General features: G+C 34.4%; 1 protein-coding gene and 1 pseudogene across 1 annotated transcript; both read left to right on the top strand.

The window, feature by feature from the left end:
• The first annotated feature begins 8,243 nt into the window (after nucleotides 1-8,243).
• LOC109189906 (putative pentatricopeptide repeat-containing protein At3g28640) lies at nucleotides 8,244-10,102 on the top strand. Its single transcript, XM_019340524.1, has 2 exons — nucleotides 8,244-8,357; nucleotides 8,491-10,102. Exon 2 carries the CDS (start codon nucleotides 8,510-8,512, stop codon nucleotides 10,058-10,060), a length of 1,551 nt encoding a protein of 516 aa, XP_019196069.1. The 5' UTR covers nucleotides 8,244-8,357; nucleotides 8,491-8,509; the 3' UTR covers nucleotides 10,061-10,102.
• Nucleotides 10,103-13,055: 2,953 nt separating this feature from the next.
• LOC109189908 lies at nucleotides 13,056-15,249 on the top strand (annotated as a pseudogene).
• Nucleotides 15,250-16,993: the final 1,744 nt, after the last annotated feature.

Here is a 16,993-nt window from a genome sequence, read left to right as displayed (position 1 = left end):
GGCTTGGGGCTAGGGTTTACGTGTATACTTAGGAATTTATTTTAATATAAAATTATAAAAATATGATGGGTAGTAGGTGCTATTCCCTCTGTCCCATTTTATTATCTGGTTTGATTAACGGGACTGAAATTTTTAATTTAAATTTTCATAATATTAAGTTTAGTATCAATATACAAAATTTATATATTTAGAAATTACGCTAAAAATAATATTACACACAAAAAATTAAATTTAAAAAGAATAAAAATTACTAAAGAAAATAAACCAAGAAGAAATAGTTGATTTGACAAATTAATAGTAAATAGAACAGATAAAATGGAACAGAAGAAGTAATATATAAATTTATTATTATTATAATAATAATAATAATAATTATTATATATATATATATATATATATATATATATATATATATATTTATTTATTTATTTATTTATTTATTTATGAGTTAATTACTAAAATGATCCCTTGACTATAGCGAAATTACCAATTTAGTCCTTAATTATTTTTTTTAACCAATTAAGTCTCTCACCTTTAAAATTTTAACCAATTTGGTTCTCCGTTAGTTTGACAGTTAGTCAACCGTTAACTTGGGACCAAATTGGTAATTCGCTATAGTCAAGGGACCATTTCAGTAATTAACTTTAAGGGTCCGCAATTAAGTACAAATTTCTCGAACCGAACCGTACCAAACTGGTTAGATTCAGTAATATACCGAACAACTGAAAGGTTTGGTAAAAACTCGAACCGAACTGAATTGTTCAATAAAAATCGAACCGAACCGAATATCGTTTGAACTTTAGATTGCTATTTTGTTATATATTATACTTTGGATATGAAATATGTAAACACCATAACTAGGGGTGACCACGGTTCCGGTTCCGGTTCCAATTCCATGGATGGCAAAACCGGAACGGGAACCTTATAGTAAGGTTCCGGTTCTAACCGAAATTATTTAAAAAAAAAAACACTATAATATTTAATTTTTTTCGATTTGCAACCGGAACCGCCGGTTCCGGTTTTAAGATTTTACAAACCTTAACCGGAACCGGAACCGTACGAACGGTTCCGATTTGCACAGTCACGGTTCCGGTTTGAACCGTGGTCATCTCTAACCATAACACATAATATAGAACTTTTGATACCAAACTATAAAGAAATCAAATAAAACATTTACGAAAGATACTCGTGAGAATATGAGCTGAACGGCAGAGCAAGTCGCAAGGGACTTGGATTTACTTTTTATTTATTTATTTATTTATTTATTTATTTATTATTATTATTATTATATTTAAAAAATCAAACAGTATTCGGTTTAGTTCAATTTTTTACCGAACAATTTGGATCAGTTTTTTATCGAACCGTTCGGTATACAAGAATCCAATACCGTTCGGTTGTTCGGTATATTACAGAACCAAACTAGTTCGGTTCGGTACGGTTCGATTTGAGAAAACTAAATCGAATTGCCCACGCCTAAAGTTAATTACCAAAATGGTTTCTTGTCAATAGCGAAATTACCAATTTGGTCTCAAGTTAACGGTCAAACTAACGGAGGATCAAATTGGTTACAAATTTTAAAATTGAGGGACTTAATTGGTTACAAAAAATAGTTAAGGATCAAATTGGTAATTTCGCTATAGTCAATGGACTATTTTAGTAAAAGTAAATACCCAAAATGGTCCCTCGACTATAGCTAAATTCACAAATTGGTCCTCAACTTTCAATTTCAACCAATTAAGTCCTTAACTTTGCAATTTTGACACGATTTGGTTCTCCATCTATTTGACCATTTGTTGACTGTGATCGACGATCTCTAGAAGAACCTTCAGCTCTCGTTGGAGCACGTGGAGGCCTCCAGGATGACGTTGCACCGGTTCGGAAACACGTCGTCTTCTTCGCTCTGGTACAAACTCAACTACATTGAATCCAAATGGAGGATGAAGAAAGGCGGCCGGATTTGGTAGATTGCTTTCGGCAGTGGAATCAAATGTAACAGTGTGTTCTGGAAATGCAACCGGAACCTTAAAAAACCCGACGATGGACCATGAAATTACATATATATCCTCAAAAATCACGGTCAACAAACGGGCAAATAGACAGAGGATCAAATTGTGTTAAAATTGCAAAGTTAAGGACTTAATTGGTTGAAATTAAAAGTCGATGACCAATTTGTGAATTTAACTATAGTCGAGGGACCATTTTGGGTATTTACTCTTTTAGTAATTAACTCTTTATTTATCGTTGATGGATTAATAAAAGTGAGTTTTTTGAGGTTCTGTACTATTCTTTTCTCTCTATTTTTCTATACCGCATATACTATTTTTCTCGCGTACAAACTACCTACGGTTTATAATGTTATATGGATCATAAAAGAAAGTAAATTTTTAAAATATACTAAAAGTACACTATTTGTGTACATTATATAAAACAATGTACATTTATTACACAAATAATGTACTTTCTCTTAATACAAAGTACATTTTTAAGTAAAAGTATATTATTATTTTGCTAACTACTTAGTAGTGTGATGGTATCTCGATTACCATTTCAATTGGATGGTTATAGGTTCAAACCTTGGTGATGAGGATTGGCACTATCTTGTAAAGAATGTTGAGTATTTCAACAAACAAAAAAGTATATTATTTTTTAATTAAATATATATTATTTTATAATATACAAAATATGATCCACAAAGCTTGTATGGACCATGCTCTATACAATAATGATTGTAATTTACAATTAGAATTAATTTCACTTTTGGTCCCACGACTTTTGAGTTCTTATCACTTTTGGTGCACAACTTTGAATTTTTTCAATTTTGGTGTCTAACTTTGTTATTTTTATCAGTTTAGGTCATTCTAGCCAAATTGACGGTAAAATATTTCCAAATTTTATATTTTAGGGGCAAAATCGTCATCCCATGGAAAGATCTTCAATATTTAAACAAAAGAAAAATCATATTAAGAGGAAAAGAAGAGTTTGCCAATGGTCGAAACTATAAATCCCATATATCTGTCTGGTTTCTGCCCATCTTCCCCATTATTCTCATCATCAAACACCTATAGATATGATTTTACGGTGATCTTGTTTAGATATTGAAGATGTTTCCTTGGGATGAAGATTTTACCCCTAACAATATAAAATCCAACAACATTTCACAGTCAATTTGGCCGAAAGGACCAAAATTGATAAAAATAACAAAGTTAGGCACCAAAATTAAAAAATTTTAAAGTTGTGCACCAAAAGTGATAGAACATCAAAAATCGTGGGACCAAAAGTGAAATTATTCGTTACAATTATCATAAGGACCTTTCGCTAATTGGGATGCCAAATTACAATATCTTTTTTAATGGAAAATGAATTTAATGATAGAGAGAACTAAGATTTTAGTGTTTGCAATCTAACGGAGAACTAAGATTTTAGTGTTTGCAATCTAACGCTTGCTAAATGTTGCAAAATAAGGTCACCTCAGGAAGTATAAATGAGAGAGTAGAATTTTAGAAATTTATGTAGTAGAACTCGCAAAATAGGGCACCATGTCGAAACGTGCAACTCTGGGGCAAATTTTACTATGGACCATGTTTTAAAATTAAAGTATCATTTTAATTGAACTACAGTTCTATTTGACAATATACATTAAATATATGAGACATGTTATTCAGTTTCATTTCAACACAACTAAAGTATAATTTTAATTTAATTACAGTTTAATTTGATAATATATACGAGACAAATTATTCAGTTTCATTTTATATACACTACAATTTCATTTTGTTATAAACACGCAAAAATTACGAAATTTGTTAAAATTTAATGACAACGATTTCTTTACTTAAAGAAACGACGCCGTTTTCGGACCATGATCCACGATATAACAACCGTACCTAGGGCTGTCAAAGTGGGACGAAATCTGCGTGTTAGTTGCACTCGCCCACAATGAAAAAGTTAGGGGCCATTTGAAGAAAATACAGGGGTAACGGACCTGGCTCGCTGCGACTCGCAACCTGCGGGCTAGGCCTTATTTACATTTAAAAAAAAAACAATGAAGTGTCATGCCGCACCAGAAATCATTTCTGATTATTCATTCTTCACCATGATCTTTAACAAGTGATATTTAGAATCATAAACCATAATATTTTTTTTTCGTCTAGAACTTTTTACAAGTTTCCTACAGGTTACTAGTAATAATATTGCTGACATCGAATTTTTATTAGTTTTTTTTGGTATTTTTCTTCTTTCGCCTTCGTATTTTTGTTCTGTATTTTTCTTTTTTCTAAACATATAGGCCTACTCTGCGTTTTTCACTTCTCGTTTCTCCGATTAGGCCTACTCTGTATATGCCTGCTCTGCGGAGTTTGGTATCGGAGAAACGAGAAGCGAAAAACGCAGAGCATGCCTATATGTTTAGAAAACAAAGTCTATACGTTTAGGAAAAAAATGAAAATACGAAAAAAAATATAATACGAAGGCGAAAGAAGAAAAATACCAAAAAAAAAACTAATAAAAAATTCCATGTCATCAATATTATTACTGGTAACCTGTAAAAACTTCTAGACGACTCTAAATATCACGAATAATCAGGAATGGTTCATCGTGAAAAAAAAAAGAAAAGAAAGTATTACAGCTCGTTTGGTTAGCTGGAAAATATTTGAAGGAAAATAGAATTGAAATTCCATGGAAAATAAATTTCAAGAAAATAGATTTCATTGATTGGTGGAAAAGAAATTACTGGAAATATGTATCATGATGTATACAGTCTATAGAAACTACGGAGTAATTAATAAACTAATACTCCGTAATACGGAGTAAAATATAATTAAATAACCCTAAAGTTCAAAAACAATCCTTATAGACGCCATAGTCCAGACGGGCAGACGGTCTCGCATAGGGATGTCAACGGGGCGGGGTGGGGGCGGGGGACATACCCCCCATCCCCGCCCCCGACTTTTTTCCCCTTCCCCGTCCCCGTCCCTGTCCCCGCCGGAGAATGGAAAACTCCCCCCATCCCCATCCCCACGGGGATTATTCGGGGACGGGGAATCCCCACCCCATTAATAAGTTATAAAAAAAAAATTAAAAATTAATCATTCATAAACATTTAAATAAATAACGTATATATATTCATCCCCAATTTAAAATAGTATTCAATATTTTACAATTAAACGTGTTATTATTTAAATATGCATTTCATAAGCATGACAAACAATGACAACAATGCTTCTAAAATTATATATATTGTATACAAAGTAATACATATGTGTGTACTCCCCATACATACATACATACATCGGGGACAGGGCGGGGCAGGGAGAGTACTTCCCATCCCCGTCCCCGTCCCCGGCGGGGAATTCAAAATTACCCCATCCCCATCCCCGATCCCCTATTTCTATCCCCATCCCCGTCCCCATAGGGGCAGGGAATCGGGTTCCCTGTCGGGTGCGGGTACAATTGACATCCCTAGTCTCGCACAGCTGCTCCCCTGCGAAAAATGATACAGCCACAAAACGTCGACGTTTTGGGGCTGTATTATATATAAATATTTTTTTATTGTTTTTTTCTTATTTTACCTATTCAGTTTTAAAGTAGCAGATAGATCGTGGGTCGCTTCTGTCTTCGTCTCTGACTCTGCCGCAGCGCCGCTACCAGCTTCCGGCGCATCTCCGTCCCGGCCTACCGGCTTCCGGCGCATCTCCGTCCCGGCCTACCGGCTTCCGGCAACACGCCAACCGCCTCTCAGCGCCCCTCGTGACCGGAAATTCGTCTCCTCAGTCCTCCCAGTGCTCACTACTCAGGTTCTTATTTTTGCCCTAATTTCTCTAATTTTCCTAATTACTCAAATTTTATTTTAATTAATTTAATGTATGTGTTTTGTTGAATACTTGAATACATGAATTTCAGAATTTGTTTATTAGTTTATGAATTATCAATTAATCAATTATGAATTTATGATTTATGAATGTGAGTTGGGTAGGTTTGGTGTTCTTAATTTTTCTAAAGACAGTGAATGGCCGAACGGCCTAATTTTCAATTGGTGTTACTTGAAATCTTGAATACATTTATACTTGAATACTTGCTAATTTTCAATTGTTGAATGGCAGTGAATAGATTATATTGGTGTTTGCTAATTTTTCTAATTTTGTTTCCCCACTCTGGTGTTCCTAAATTTTCTAAGGACAGTGAATGGCAGAATGATGCAGTGAACTTTGTTTTGCTAATAAGAGTATTATCCCGTAGTTTATCATAAACTTTGTTTTGTAATTTATAATGTATTTTGTATTTTAAGAATCTTATTTTTATTTGATATTTTGTATTTGGACCTTCTATTTGAACATTTTTGAACTTATTTTACGTTTGCTTCTTCGCCCCCTCACTGGAAATCCTGGCTCCGTCCCTGGTCCGGCGCCACTCCAGCCGTCTCGCCGGCCGCCGCAAGCCCGCACTCCAACCGTCCAACGCAGCCGTCAGCACGCAGGTATTTTTTGTTTCTTCACTTTCTTGCTGACTTGCTGTAAAACCTTTTTTTTTTATTTTTTTTATTTTTTTATTTTTTTATTTTTTGTGAAGTTTGCAGTAATTGTTGTGTAAAAATTTGCAGTAAAGATTTTTGTGAAGTTTGTGTAACTGTTGTGTTGATTATGTTGTTGAATGTTGATTTCTACTGCAAATTGTTTAGACTTGCAAGCTCCTAGCTTTTTGTGCTATATTTAGTGGAATTTAACTCTATAGATCAGCTTTATTTTAAGTTTGGATGAATGGATGAATTGAGCGGATTATGTAGAAAGGTACAACAACTGAGTTGTGCGAGGAGGAAGTTGAGTAAGTTGAGTATTGAGGTGGCTCTCATGAGATAGGGGGCCAACTACGAACGAATTAATCTATCCAGCTTCTTCATGTTTGTTACTCATTCTCTCCAATAATTTCATATAGCAACTCCTATTTAAATAAAGTTAATCGATGAGTGCATCCATAGAAATGCAATAAAGTTATACAAAACTCTGCTTTCTCCATCTCCACTTCGTCAAAATGTAATTTAGATAAATCATATTGTCAGATACAGATTTATGATTAAATTATAGCATTTGCCTAGAACATAAACAGAAGCTTTAGGTTGAGAGAGCTTCTATTATTGATTCCATCATCTTAATGCTCTTTTCTGCTTGTCAAATTTGTGCAAAAGTAACCTGTTTGTTTTGGTAAGAACTAAGTTTACTTTCAAGTGGAGTAATAGACTACCTTTGACATGCTAGGAACCAATCCAACACATTTAGAATTATAGACAAAGTAAAGGAAGGCCAGTTTTGTAGTAAAAGAAAGTGAAACCAATGTGTATTTAGAGCTAGATATCCTACCTTCGGCAGTCAGGAACCAATCCTATACTATGAGCCATAGAACCCACATGTGGTGATGGGTTTGCTTGAGGAAGCCATTGAAGTCAAAGTTAGCACTCATAAATCTTCTCATGTAATTTATAGTGCTTTAGCAGGTTTCTAGAACATGGACTGTTTCTGAAATTTCTAATTGAAGTTGTGGAAAGTATAGCTTGGCAACCCAACATTTTTAATTTTCTGCTCTGCCGAACAAATTGTTTAAACAGATGCCTCTTCCAATAACCGAACCATGGGAGTTGAAGGCAAAATTTAGCTGTTCTTGTAATTATTTATTGGCAGCTCAAGAAGCGTTTATATCTGTTGCCCATAATATTGAATAGATATCAACATAAGCAATTAGTTTGCACTCTCTCTCTCTCTCTCTATATATATATATATATATATATATATATATATAGAGAGAGAGAGAGAGAGAGAGAGAGAGAGAGAGAGAGAGAGATTTTGCAATGAACATTCAAGTATTGGCTTGCTGCAATCAATTAAGTATTAGTGCTAGAATGTTTTTTTTTTTTTTTTTTTTAAATAAAAAAATTCTTAAACAAAAGATATCATGGTTGTTTAATGCAAAGTATAAATGTACAATCAAAACTCAAAGATTATAATATATATTGAAAATAAGAAATTCTTTTTTTTTACTCAAGTTGAACTAATAAAGTATGTAATAATCTATTTGAGGTTGCCAATGATGGAGTTCTTATTTTGTGATCATCAGTTTATTCTTAATTTTTTGTCACTCCCTTTGTTTAATCTAAATTTGTAATTTAATATCACTACTTTTTTCCCTTTATTTGATGCAGCGAATTTAAAACGCTTGCTATACTTGGAACAATTGATGAAGAACCAGTAAATATGAAGAAAAAACTCAAGCCCGAGGAAAGGAACGAGAACCTTACTCTAAGCATCAATTCTGCACAGGCAACTTAATTTGCTTTTGTCAACATTGGAACTCAAGAATCCATTGAAGGAAGGGTATGTGTTACTTCATCTTGATGAAAGCTGAAGCATTGCATGAATCTACTTATGATTGTTTTATTTTTGGTCAGGAAAATAGCCCGCACTTTCTATTTTTGACAAACTATTTTGTTTTTATGTGTATATATAGATGTGGACACTAGATAAGCATGCATATGACTCGCTTGATCAAACTCCGCCACCAGGTGACAAACCAGAGCTTCAGGGTATGGAACTGGTGCATGTCACTTGCACAACGGTGCGCAAACATGCACCAATTCAAAGTTGTTCATGCCATTTTCATCACATGTGGTCTCCACCGCAACACCTATGCCGTTAGCAAACTCCTGGAGTTTTGTGCCCTCTCTAATTTTCGTGACCTTTCCTACGCCTCTCAGCTCTTCACCCAAACCCAAATGCCCAATTTGTTTATCTACAACACACTCATCAGGGCCTACTCTGATAGCTTGCAACCCCGTTTGTCCTTGCACTACTTCAACCTATTGGTACGCAATAATGAGCCTCTCTCGCCTGATAACTATACCTTTCCGTTTGTCCTCATTGCTTGTTCGAATGGCTTTCTAGTGCCTGAGGGTAAGCAAATACACTGTTTGGTAGTAAAAAATTCTCTGTCTTTCTCTGATCCTCACGTGCAGACCGCGTTGATAAGGTTTTATGCAGGATGTAAGGTTTTAGATGATGCTCAGCAAGTGTTTGACGAAATTGCTAGCATAGATGTTTTTCAAGCTAATGTTCTTATTAGTGGATACATTAGAAATGGTTTGGCCTCTAAGGCGTTGAGTGTATTACAAGGCATGTTCGTGCATGGAGTTGAGCCCGATGAGTTTTGTGTGACTTCAGGACTTGCAGCTTGTGCTAATTTAGGGGCTCTTGATCAAGGGAAATGGATCCATGAGTACATCAAGAAGAAAAACTGGCTAGAGTCTGACGCATTTGTTGGGACTTCCCTTGTTGATATGTATGCTAAGTGTGGGTGTATTCACACAGCTGTGGAAGTGTTTGAGGCCATGCCTAAAAGGACTAAGCATTCATGGGCAGCAATGATTCGCGGGTTTGGGATACACGGCTTTGCCAAGAAAGCAATTGATTGTCTAGACAGAATGCAAGTGGAAGATGGACTTAAGCCCGATAGCATTGTCCTTCTCGGAGTCTTGGTAGCTTGTACACATTCGGGGCTTCAAAAAGAAGGCCAACTTTTGTTGGATAGGATGGAACCCCTATACTGCGTTCTTCCTCAACATGAACACTTCAGCTGTGTGGTGGACTTACTTTGCAAGGCAGGTAAACTAGATGAGGCCATTAAATTTATTAGGACGATGCCTATGAAACCGCTTGCCTCTGTGTGGGGGGCACTGTTGAGTGGTTGTCGGGTTCAAAATAATGTTACCCTTGCCGAACTTGCTGTGAAGGAGCTTTTGTTGTTAGAGGACGGGAATGAAGCTGAAAAAGGTTGTGCTTATGTTCAGTTATCCAACATATATCTCGCCACACATCAGTCCAGTGATGCACGTAGGATCAGAGCAATGATAGGTGATAAAGGTCTCAAGAAAACACCAGGAATCAGTGCAATTGAGGTTGATGGGGAAGTTAATGAATTTGTTTCAGGAGATGTTTCGCATCCACATTTAGTTGAGATTCATTCAGTGCTTGATTTAATGTCTCTGGAAATATCCACCTCCCTTGTTAACAGCAGAGCTTAATATTTTCAATGGTTTCTATATTTAAGGTTCATTTTACTTCAATATAGAGATTCAACCAAGCTGATCAAGAATGAGGGTTTATTCTTGGCTGTGTGTGGAATTGTTGTGATGCTTCCTTCATACAAACACAATTTACTAAATTGAATATTTACCTGTTTAGTTTTCAAAAATGAGTTTCAATTCGCTCCTTTTTTTTTTTTTTTTTTTTTTTGGGGGGGGTGGGGGTGCATTCCCTAATTCTACATTTCTACTATACTAATAAGAGCCCAAGAGGGTTAGTCCTATAATGGGTAGAAAAAATGGCGGTATCAAATGAATGGCTCAGATTACTCTAATTTAAATTTTTTCAAATAATTAGATTAAATGAATAGCTCAGATTACTCCAATTTTAATTTTTTAAAGAGTTTTCCCTAAATACCCACACACTGTTATTGAATTTGTTAATAATCTTAGATTTCTCCGTTAGTTCTCCGTTTAGTAACTTCGTAGAATAAATAAAAATTTCCGCCTCCGGTCTGTTCCAAGGATACGGCAGTTTTAAAAGTTTTTGCTGTGTTCCTACTCTGTTTCCGCCTCCCCTACGATTCCTCGAGAGCCAATGACGACGACGGAAGACTCCTCCTGCTCTGCCACAGCCGCCAACGAGGGCTCCGCCTCCCTTGCGCCTCCGGTCACTTCCAAATTCGAGGTATGTGTTTGAATTTCTTGTTGGATATTTGTGTCTCAATTTCTGCTCTTCACCATCTTCGGAGGCAACAATCCAAACCTCGTCTTTTAGTCGGTTTAATCAATTGGGTTTACTTACCCTTCCTAATGGTCTAAACTCAGTCTTGAGTTTTCCATTTAGATTCAATTTTGTATATCTTGAGTTGGAACAAGCTTAAGGAATCTCCATTGCTAGAGGAAGTAGTTAAAAATGTTTATTGGACTTCCCTATATTTCCTGTAATCATTAAGGGGTCGTTTACCAAAATGGAAAAATGGAGAATTTTCTAGAAAAATGGAGAATTGGAGAAGTAGAAGAATGGAAAATGGAAAACTTGTTTACTAAATTCATATCTCCAATTTTAATCTCATCTCCATTCTTCCACTTTCTATACAATTTTGGAGAAAGGAAAATACACATTCTCCAAATGGAGAGATGGAACGCGTGAACAGTGCTCAAGCTTTAGGTCTCACTTTCGAATCCTTCGCACAGCATGTTTTAAACCCAAAGCTATCTTCTTTCTCTTCCGCTTTTGTTTCTATCTTCTTTCTCTTCCTCTTTTGTTTCTATCTTCTTTCTCTTCCGCTTTTGTTTCTTCCCTGTGCGTGCCCTTTTTATTTATTTTATTATTATTATTATTATCTCTTTTCTTTTTCATTTTCCTCCTACTTATATACACAAAGGCACGCATTAGTTCATCTTGGGAGTAATCCCTCTTCTTTTCACCAAAAAAAAATATACACAAATTTGTTGTTGTTATTATTAAATTATTACTATTCTTATTATTATTAAATTATTATTATCATTATTACTATTATTATTATTATTATTAAATTATTATTATTATTATTATCATTATTATTATCATTATTATTATCTTTGTTGTAGAAATATACAAATACTATATGGGATGATTGTTTTTAATAGAATAGAAAATTAGAAAAATAAAAAATTGGAGGAATGGAGAAATGAAAAACTGGAAAAATGGAGAAGGAAAACTGGAGAAATGGAAGAATGGAAAACTGAAAATGGAAAAACAGAGAAATGAAGTAAACGACCCCTAATATACTTGATTTTTTCTGGTGGGAATACTAATTCTGCAGGTACTATGACGTTAAGTTTGGTATTGAAGGTCTGAAGCTGTGAAGGGATCTACGTATTGAGGTCATCTTTTTTACCTATAAAAATTCAATGATTTCTTCTTGAAGTTAGTTCAGTATTTTAACTAGAGTAGAATATATGTTAACTTGGAATGAGTTTTTCAGTGAAACAAGATTCAATTTTGTATATCTTGAGTTGGAACAAGATTAAGGAATCTCCATTGCTAGAGGAAGTTGTTAAAAATGTTTATTTGACTTCCCTATATTTCCTGTAATAATTAATATACTTGACTTTTTCTGGTGAGAATACTAATTCTGCAGGTACTATGATCTTAAGTTTGGTACTGAAGGTCTGAATCTGTGAAGGGATCTATGTATTGAGGTGATCTTTTTTACCTATAAAAATTCAGTGATTTCTTGTTGAAGTTAGTTCAGAATTTTAACTAGAGTAGAATATGATAGAATAGAATAGAATGAGTAGAATTGAACAAATAAAGGTTCATACTGCTATTGAACCACGAAAACTGAGTATCTGGCAATTTAATACCAGAGTACTTCATGAATCCATCTGAGGATGTATTTTGACATTTTAGGGGTGTCCTCTGAACACACCCTCCAGAAAAATCTGTCCTGCCCCATGCTCCTGGATGTCTAGGCGAAAATTTATCCAAGCAAATCTTCTGGTTTGATATGGCTTATTTTAACATTGTGGATTTCTTTTGGATGATTTGCATTGTAATTCAATCCCCAATTTTGTTAGGGCTCAAGTTCGTGAAAGATAAATCTGCCAAGCTAAAGCAAGCAAGTGAAACAGATCATCGCGTTGAACTCAGTGTAAGAACTCTCTCCCACATTCACTCCTTTGTTCTCTATCTTTTCTGTACAGTCTGCTTATTTTATTTATTGTAATTTTAGTGGACATGGGTGATGATTGCATATGCAGAATCTGATGATAAACAACTCAAATCTGATAATTATGTGGCTATATATAGTTCTAAACTTTTTTATTAGGGATTATATTGTATGTCAATTAAGGCAGCAGTTGATAGATTTTAGACATGACATGGGCATAGTTTATATTGATGGTTGGTCTTTTTTGGCTGCTTAATTACAACATTATTTTATTATACAGATTACAAAAAACCAGTTCTCTCATGATTTTCCTTTCTAATGCCAAAGGTGAGAGTTATATGCTTATGTTTGCTGCTATGAGTCCGCATATTCCTTGCTTTAATCATTGCGAAACTCTCGTGCATCCTCATTGTCATGTCTTATCACACACACGTTCCAGTGTATGTTAACCTTTCCTTCATTCTAATTATATTTTCACACGGAAGAATTTAGTAGCTTCCATACGTGACATTGATTAGTCCTTTCTCTGCAGATACATTCCAAGATACACCTTTAGTTGGCTGGTCCAACCTATGTGGTTAATTATAAGTATGTGAACATCTAATATCCTGAAATCTTCACTTTGGATTTGACACCATCATTTCTTTGATAATAATTGAATGTTTATTCTCTGCAAGAATTTCTTCACAGGGCAGCTGATCTTACACTTGTGCCATCTGTCGCTATTGCAAAAGATCTGGAAGCTCACAAGGTAACAGAAGGTGAGAGCTAAGAACTTAAATGGAACTGATTGGTCAAACTTCACGGCAACAAGATGTGTGACCACCTATATATTTCATTTTTGCTTCAGAAATTGTATTAACTATCATGATCTTATTACTATGCTTTTTTGTTGAAATTTCTATCTTCCTTTGCAGCTAACAGAATCCATTTATGGGAAAAAGGGGTTGATTCCGAGAGCTTCCATCCCCCACATTGCTCACATGAAATGAGATTGAGACTTAGGTATTGCTGTTTTCTGTATACTATCGAATTTTCTTCATGCATTAGGCCATTAGTTGCTTTTAGTATGACAGTTGAACCATTTATTTTTTCATTTTTGTTTTGTTTCTCTTAATTAGCAATGGGGAACCTGACAAGCCATTGATAATCCATGTTGGACGACTTGGGGTTGAGAAGAATTTGGATTTCCTTAAAAGGTACTATGCTATTTTAGCTGAGTGTTAACAATTGCTTGTGCCGTCATTGCCATCTTCCTATTAGTAGATTATTCTGTTTCTTCCGAGGATAATATACCAATTCATTGGTTTTAATTATAACCTTAAACGCCTGGTGAAATTACAAACTTTGAGTTTAGTTGGCTTCGTATTTTCTTAGCTAATAAGAGGTATTGGTCACCGAGGAGCACAAACGTAATACTATAATGCCTGTTTTTTATATTTGGAGTTTAATCTTCATTTCAGGCTGTAGCTCAACTGCAGCATTGACATTTTTGATTCCTAAAAACAGGATTATGGATAGGCTTCCAGACGCTTAGATTGCTTTTATTGGGGATGGACCATACAGGTGAGTTGCATTGACATCTGAAAGCCTTGCTGGATTTCTCAGAATTGCAGAAACTCTGATAATTACTATACGAAGTTTCTTAGGACAGTAATTTCTTGCACCAAAAGGCCAAATTGTGGTTATTCTAGACAACCTAGGATTCTAGGATGGGTATCTAAATATCTATCACAACATTGCCAAGTAGAACAGGTAGTTGAGTCCATTAGACACAACAGTTCAGCTGATAAACAACAAAAAATTTTGACTGCCATTATTTTTCGCTTTTTAAAGTAATGTTACAATAGACGTTAGACGACGATTGTTAGGATTTCGAGTATTTGTTGATTTGCAAAGTGATTACTTTTTCCATTTAATCGTTGTAGAGAGGAGCTGGAGAAGATGTTATCTGGCATGCCTGCAATGTTTACTGTTATGCTACTCGGGGAAGATCTTTCTCAGGCATACGCCAGTGGAGATGTTTTTGTCATGCCTTCAGAGTTCGAGACGATTGGACTTGTTTTAGAGGCCATGTCGTCTGGATTCCCCGTGGTGGCTGCTCGTGCAGGGGGAATCCCAGAAATTATTCCAGAAGACCAGCAAGGCAAAGATCGGGTACAATCCCGGGGATCTTGATGACTGTTTGAATAAACTGGAGCCTCTTCCGTGAAGCCCTGAATTGCAAGAAACAATGGGAAAAGCTGCACGGGAGGAGATGGAGAAGTATGACTGGAGGGCAGCAACGAGAAGGATTCGCAATGAACATTACAGCTCTGCAATCTGGTTCAGGAGAAAAAAGAGAGCTCTGTTGCTTAGGTCATTCCAATGGATATTTAAGTGCTTTTTCCAAGCACCAGAAACCCAATACAGGTGATGCCATTCTTGGATATTTTTCTTGTAAGCACATCACAATCAATTGTGGTCTTGCTATTGATTGTATTGTATTGAATTGATGTAAATTATACTCCGGATTAGCTCAATCGTTATGCGTTGGACCCGTGTCCAGCATGCTTGCTGGACACGGGTAACAGTGATCTAATTTTTTTTTTATTTTTTTATTTTTTTATTTTTAAATTTCAGACCGTTTCGTTATAGGAGTATATGTTCATAATTTTATTACTATATTATTAATAACTGTACATTTATAACTCCATAACTGTACGTTCATAACTCTATAACTGTACATTCATAACTCCATAACTGTACGTTCATAACTCTATAATTGTACATTCATAATTTTCGAAGCTTTATGTTCACAATTTTAGAACTCTATGTTCATAATTTTATCACTATATGTTCATAATTGTAAGTTCATAATGTTAGAGCTCTTTGTTCATAATTCGATCAATAACTGTATATTCATAATTTCATAACTGTAGATTCATAATCTCATAACTGTAGATTCATAACTCCATAACTGTAGATTCATAACTCCATAACTGTACATTCATAATCTTCGAAGCTCTATATTCACAATTTTAAAGCTCCATGGTCATAATTTTATCACTATATTTGTTCATAATTGTAAGTTCATAATGTTAGAGCTCTGTGTTCATAATTTCATAATTGCATAACTGTACATTCATAATGCAAAAAAAAAAAAATAACGCCGTTAACGGTAAAACGCGCGCGTTTTTTTTTTTTTTTTTTTTTTTTTTTTTTTTTTTTTTTTTTTTTTTTTTTTTTTAACTAAATGACTCGTTTTTTTTTTTTTTTTTTTTTTTTTTTTTTTGAAAAACGACGTCGTTTTGGGTTCGTGTCCACAATTCATTCTGGACACGGGTCCAGGGCATAATTTGCCGGATTCGCTATTGTAGGCTCAGTGTCATAAAGATTGGAATTGGATCATTTGATTGGAAAAATATAATTTTGAGAATCTTGGTGTTCTGTAAAGAGGTGACCACTAACCAAGTTCGGAGTTAATTGGACTGGACCCGATCAGAAAAGTCTGGCTCCTCACCTTACAACATTCCACCCGTAAGTTTTTTATAATATTTGATATAGTATTTAAAAGTTGCATCCCTACACAAACTAAAAAACTTATTATACGGGGAGGTAAATTTTTAGAATGCTAATGAACAAAATTAGAGGCGAATGAGATTAGAGAAGTAAATATGTTTGAAATGTATTACCCAATGAGACTATCGTTTTTAAACTAAGTATTTAGACTAACGTTTTTATAAAGTTGCAAACAATTATTTGAGTGACAATTATAATCAATATCTTCTATATTATCTAAGCAAATCAAACATTCAATCACCATGAACATATCATATATAATATTACATTGATATACTTTAAAGTACTTATTTAAAAATAAACATTGGGCATTATCTTAATCGCGCAATACGCGTGAAAAAACCAATATATTCTTATAAGGGAAAAAAATTAGTGGGTTTCACTTGATTTATGTTTTTTTAAGACAAGGATCAAACATGTTTCTCTACTTGTATCAACAAATGCAATTGTGCCATACAACCAGAAAAAGTTGATCAATAAACACAAAATTTGATCTCACAATCTCACCTAAATAGGTGTGTTTTCATAGAAACCCTTATATATATATATATATATATATATATATATATATATATATATATATATATATATATATATATATATATATATATCTAAAAACATAATAAGTATATATATATCTAAAAACATAATAAGTGTCAATACAAGTTATGTCCTTGATTTTTGTCCCTTTTTTATATGCTAATAAATATATACA

Source organism: Ipomoea nil, unplaced genomic scaffold (genome assembly GCF_001879475.1).
Source record: "Ipomoea nil cultivar Tokyo-kokei standard unplaced genomic scaffold, Asagao_1.1 scaffold1568, whole genome shotgun sequence".
Taxonomy (NCBI): domain Eukaryota; kingdom Viridiplantae; phylum Streptophyta; class Magnoliopsida; order Solanales; family Convolvulaceae; genus Ipomoea; species Ipomoea nil.
Note: the sequence above shows the minus strand (reverse complement) of the source record. Positions and strands in the feature narration are given on the sequence as shown.

Excerpts from the sequence above, each read along its gene's own strand:
- LOC109189906 (XM_019340524.1), top strand. The coding sequence starts at position 8,510 with ATGCATATGACTCGCTTGATCAAACTCCGCCACCAGGTGACAAACCAG.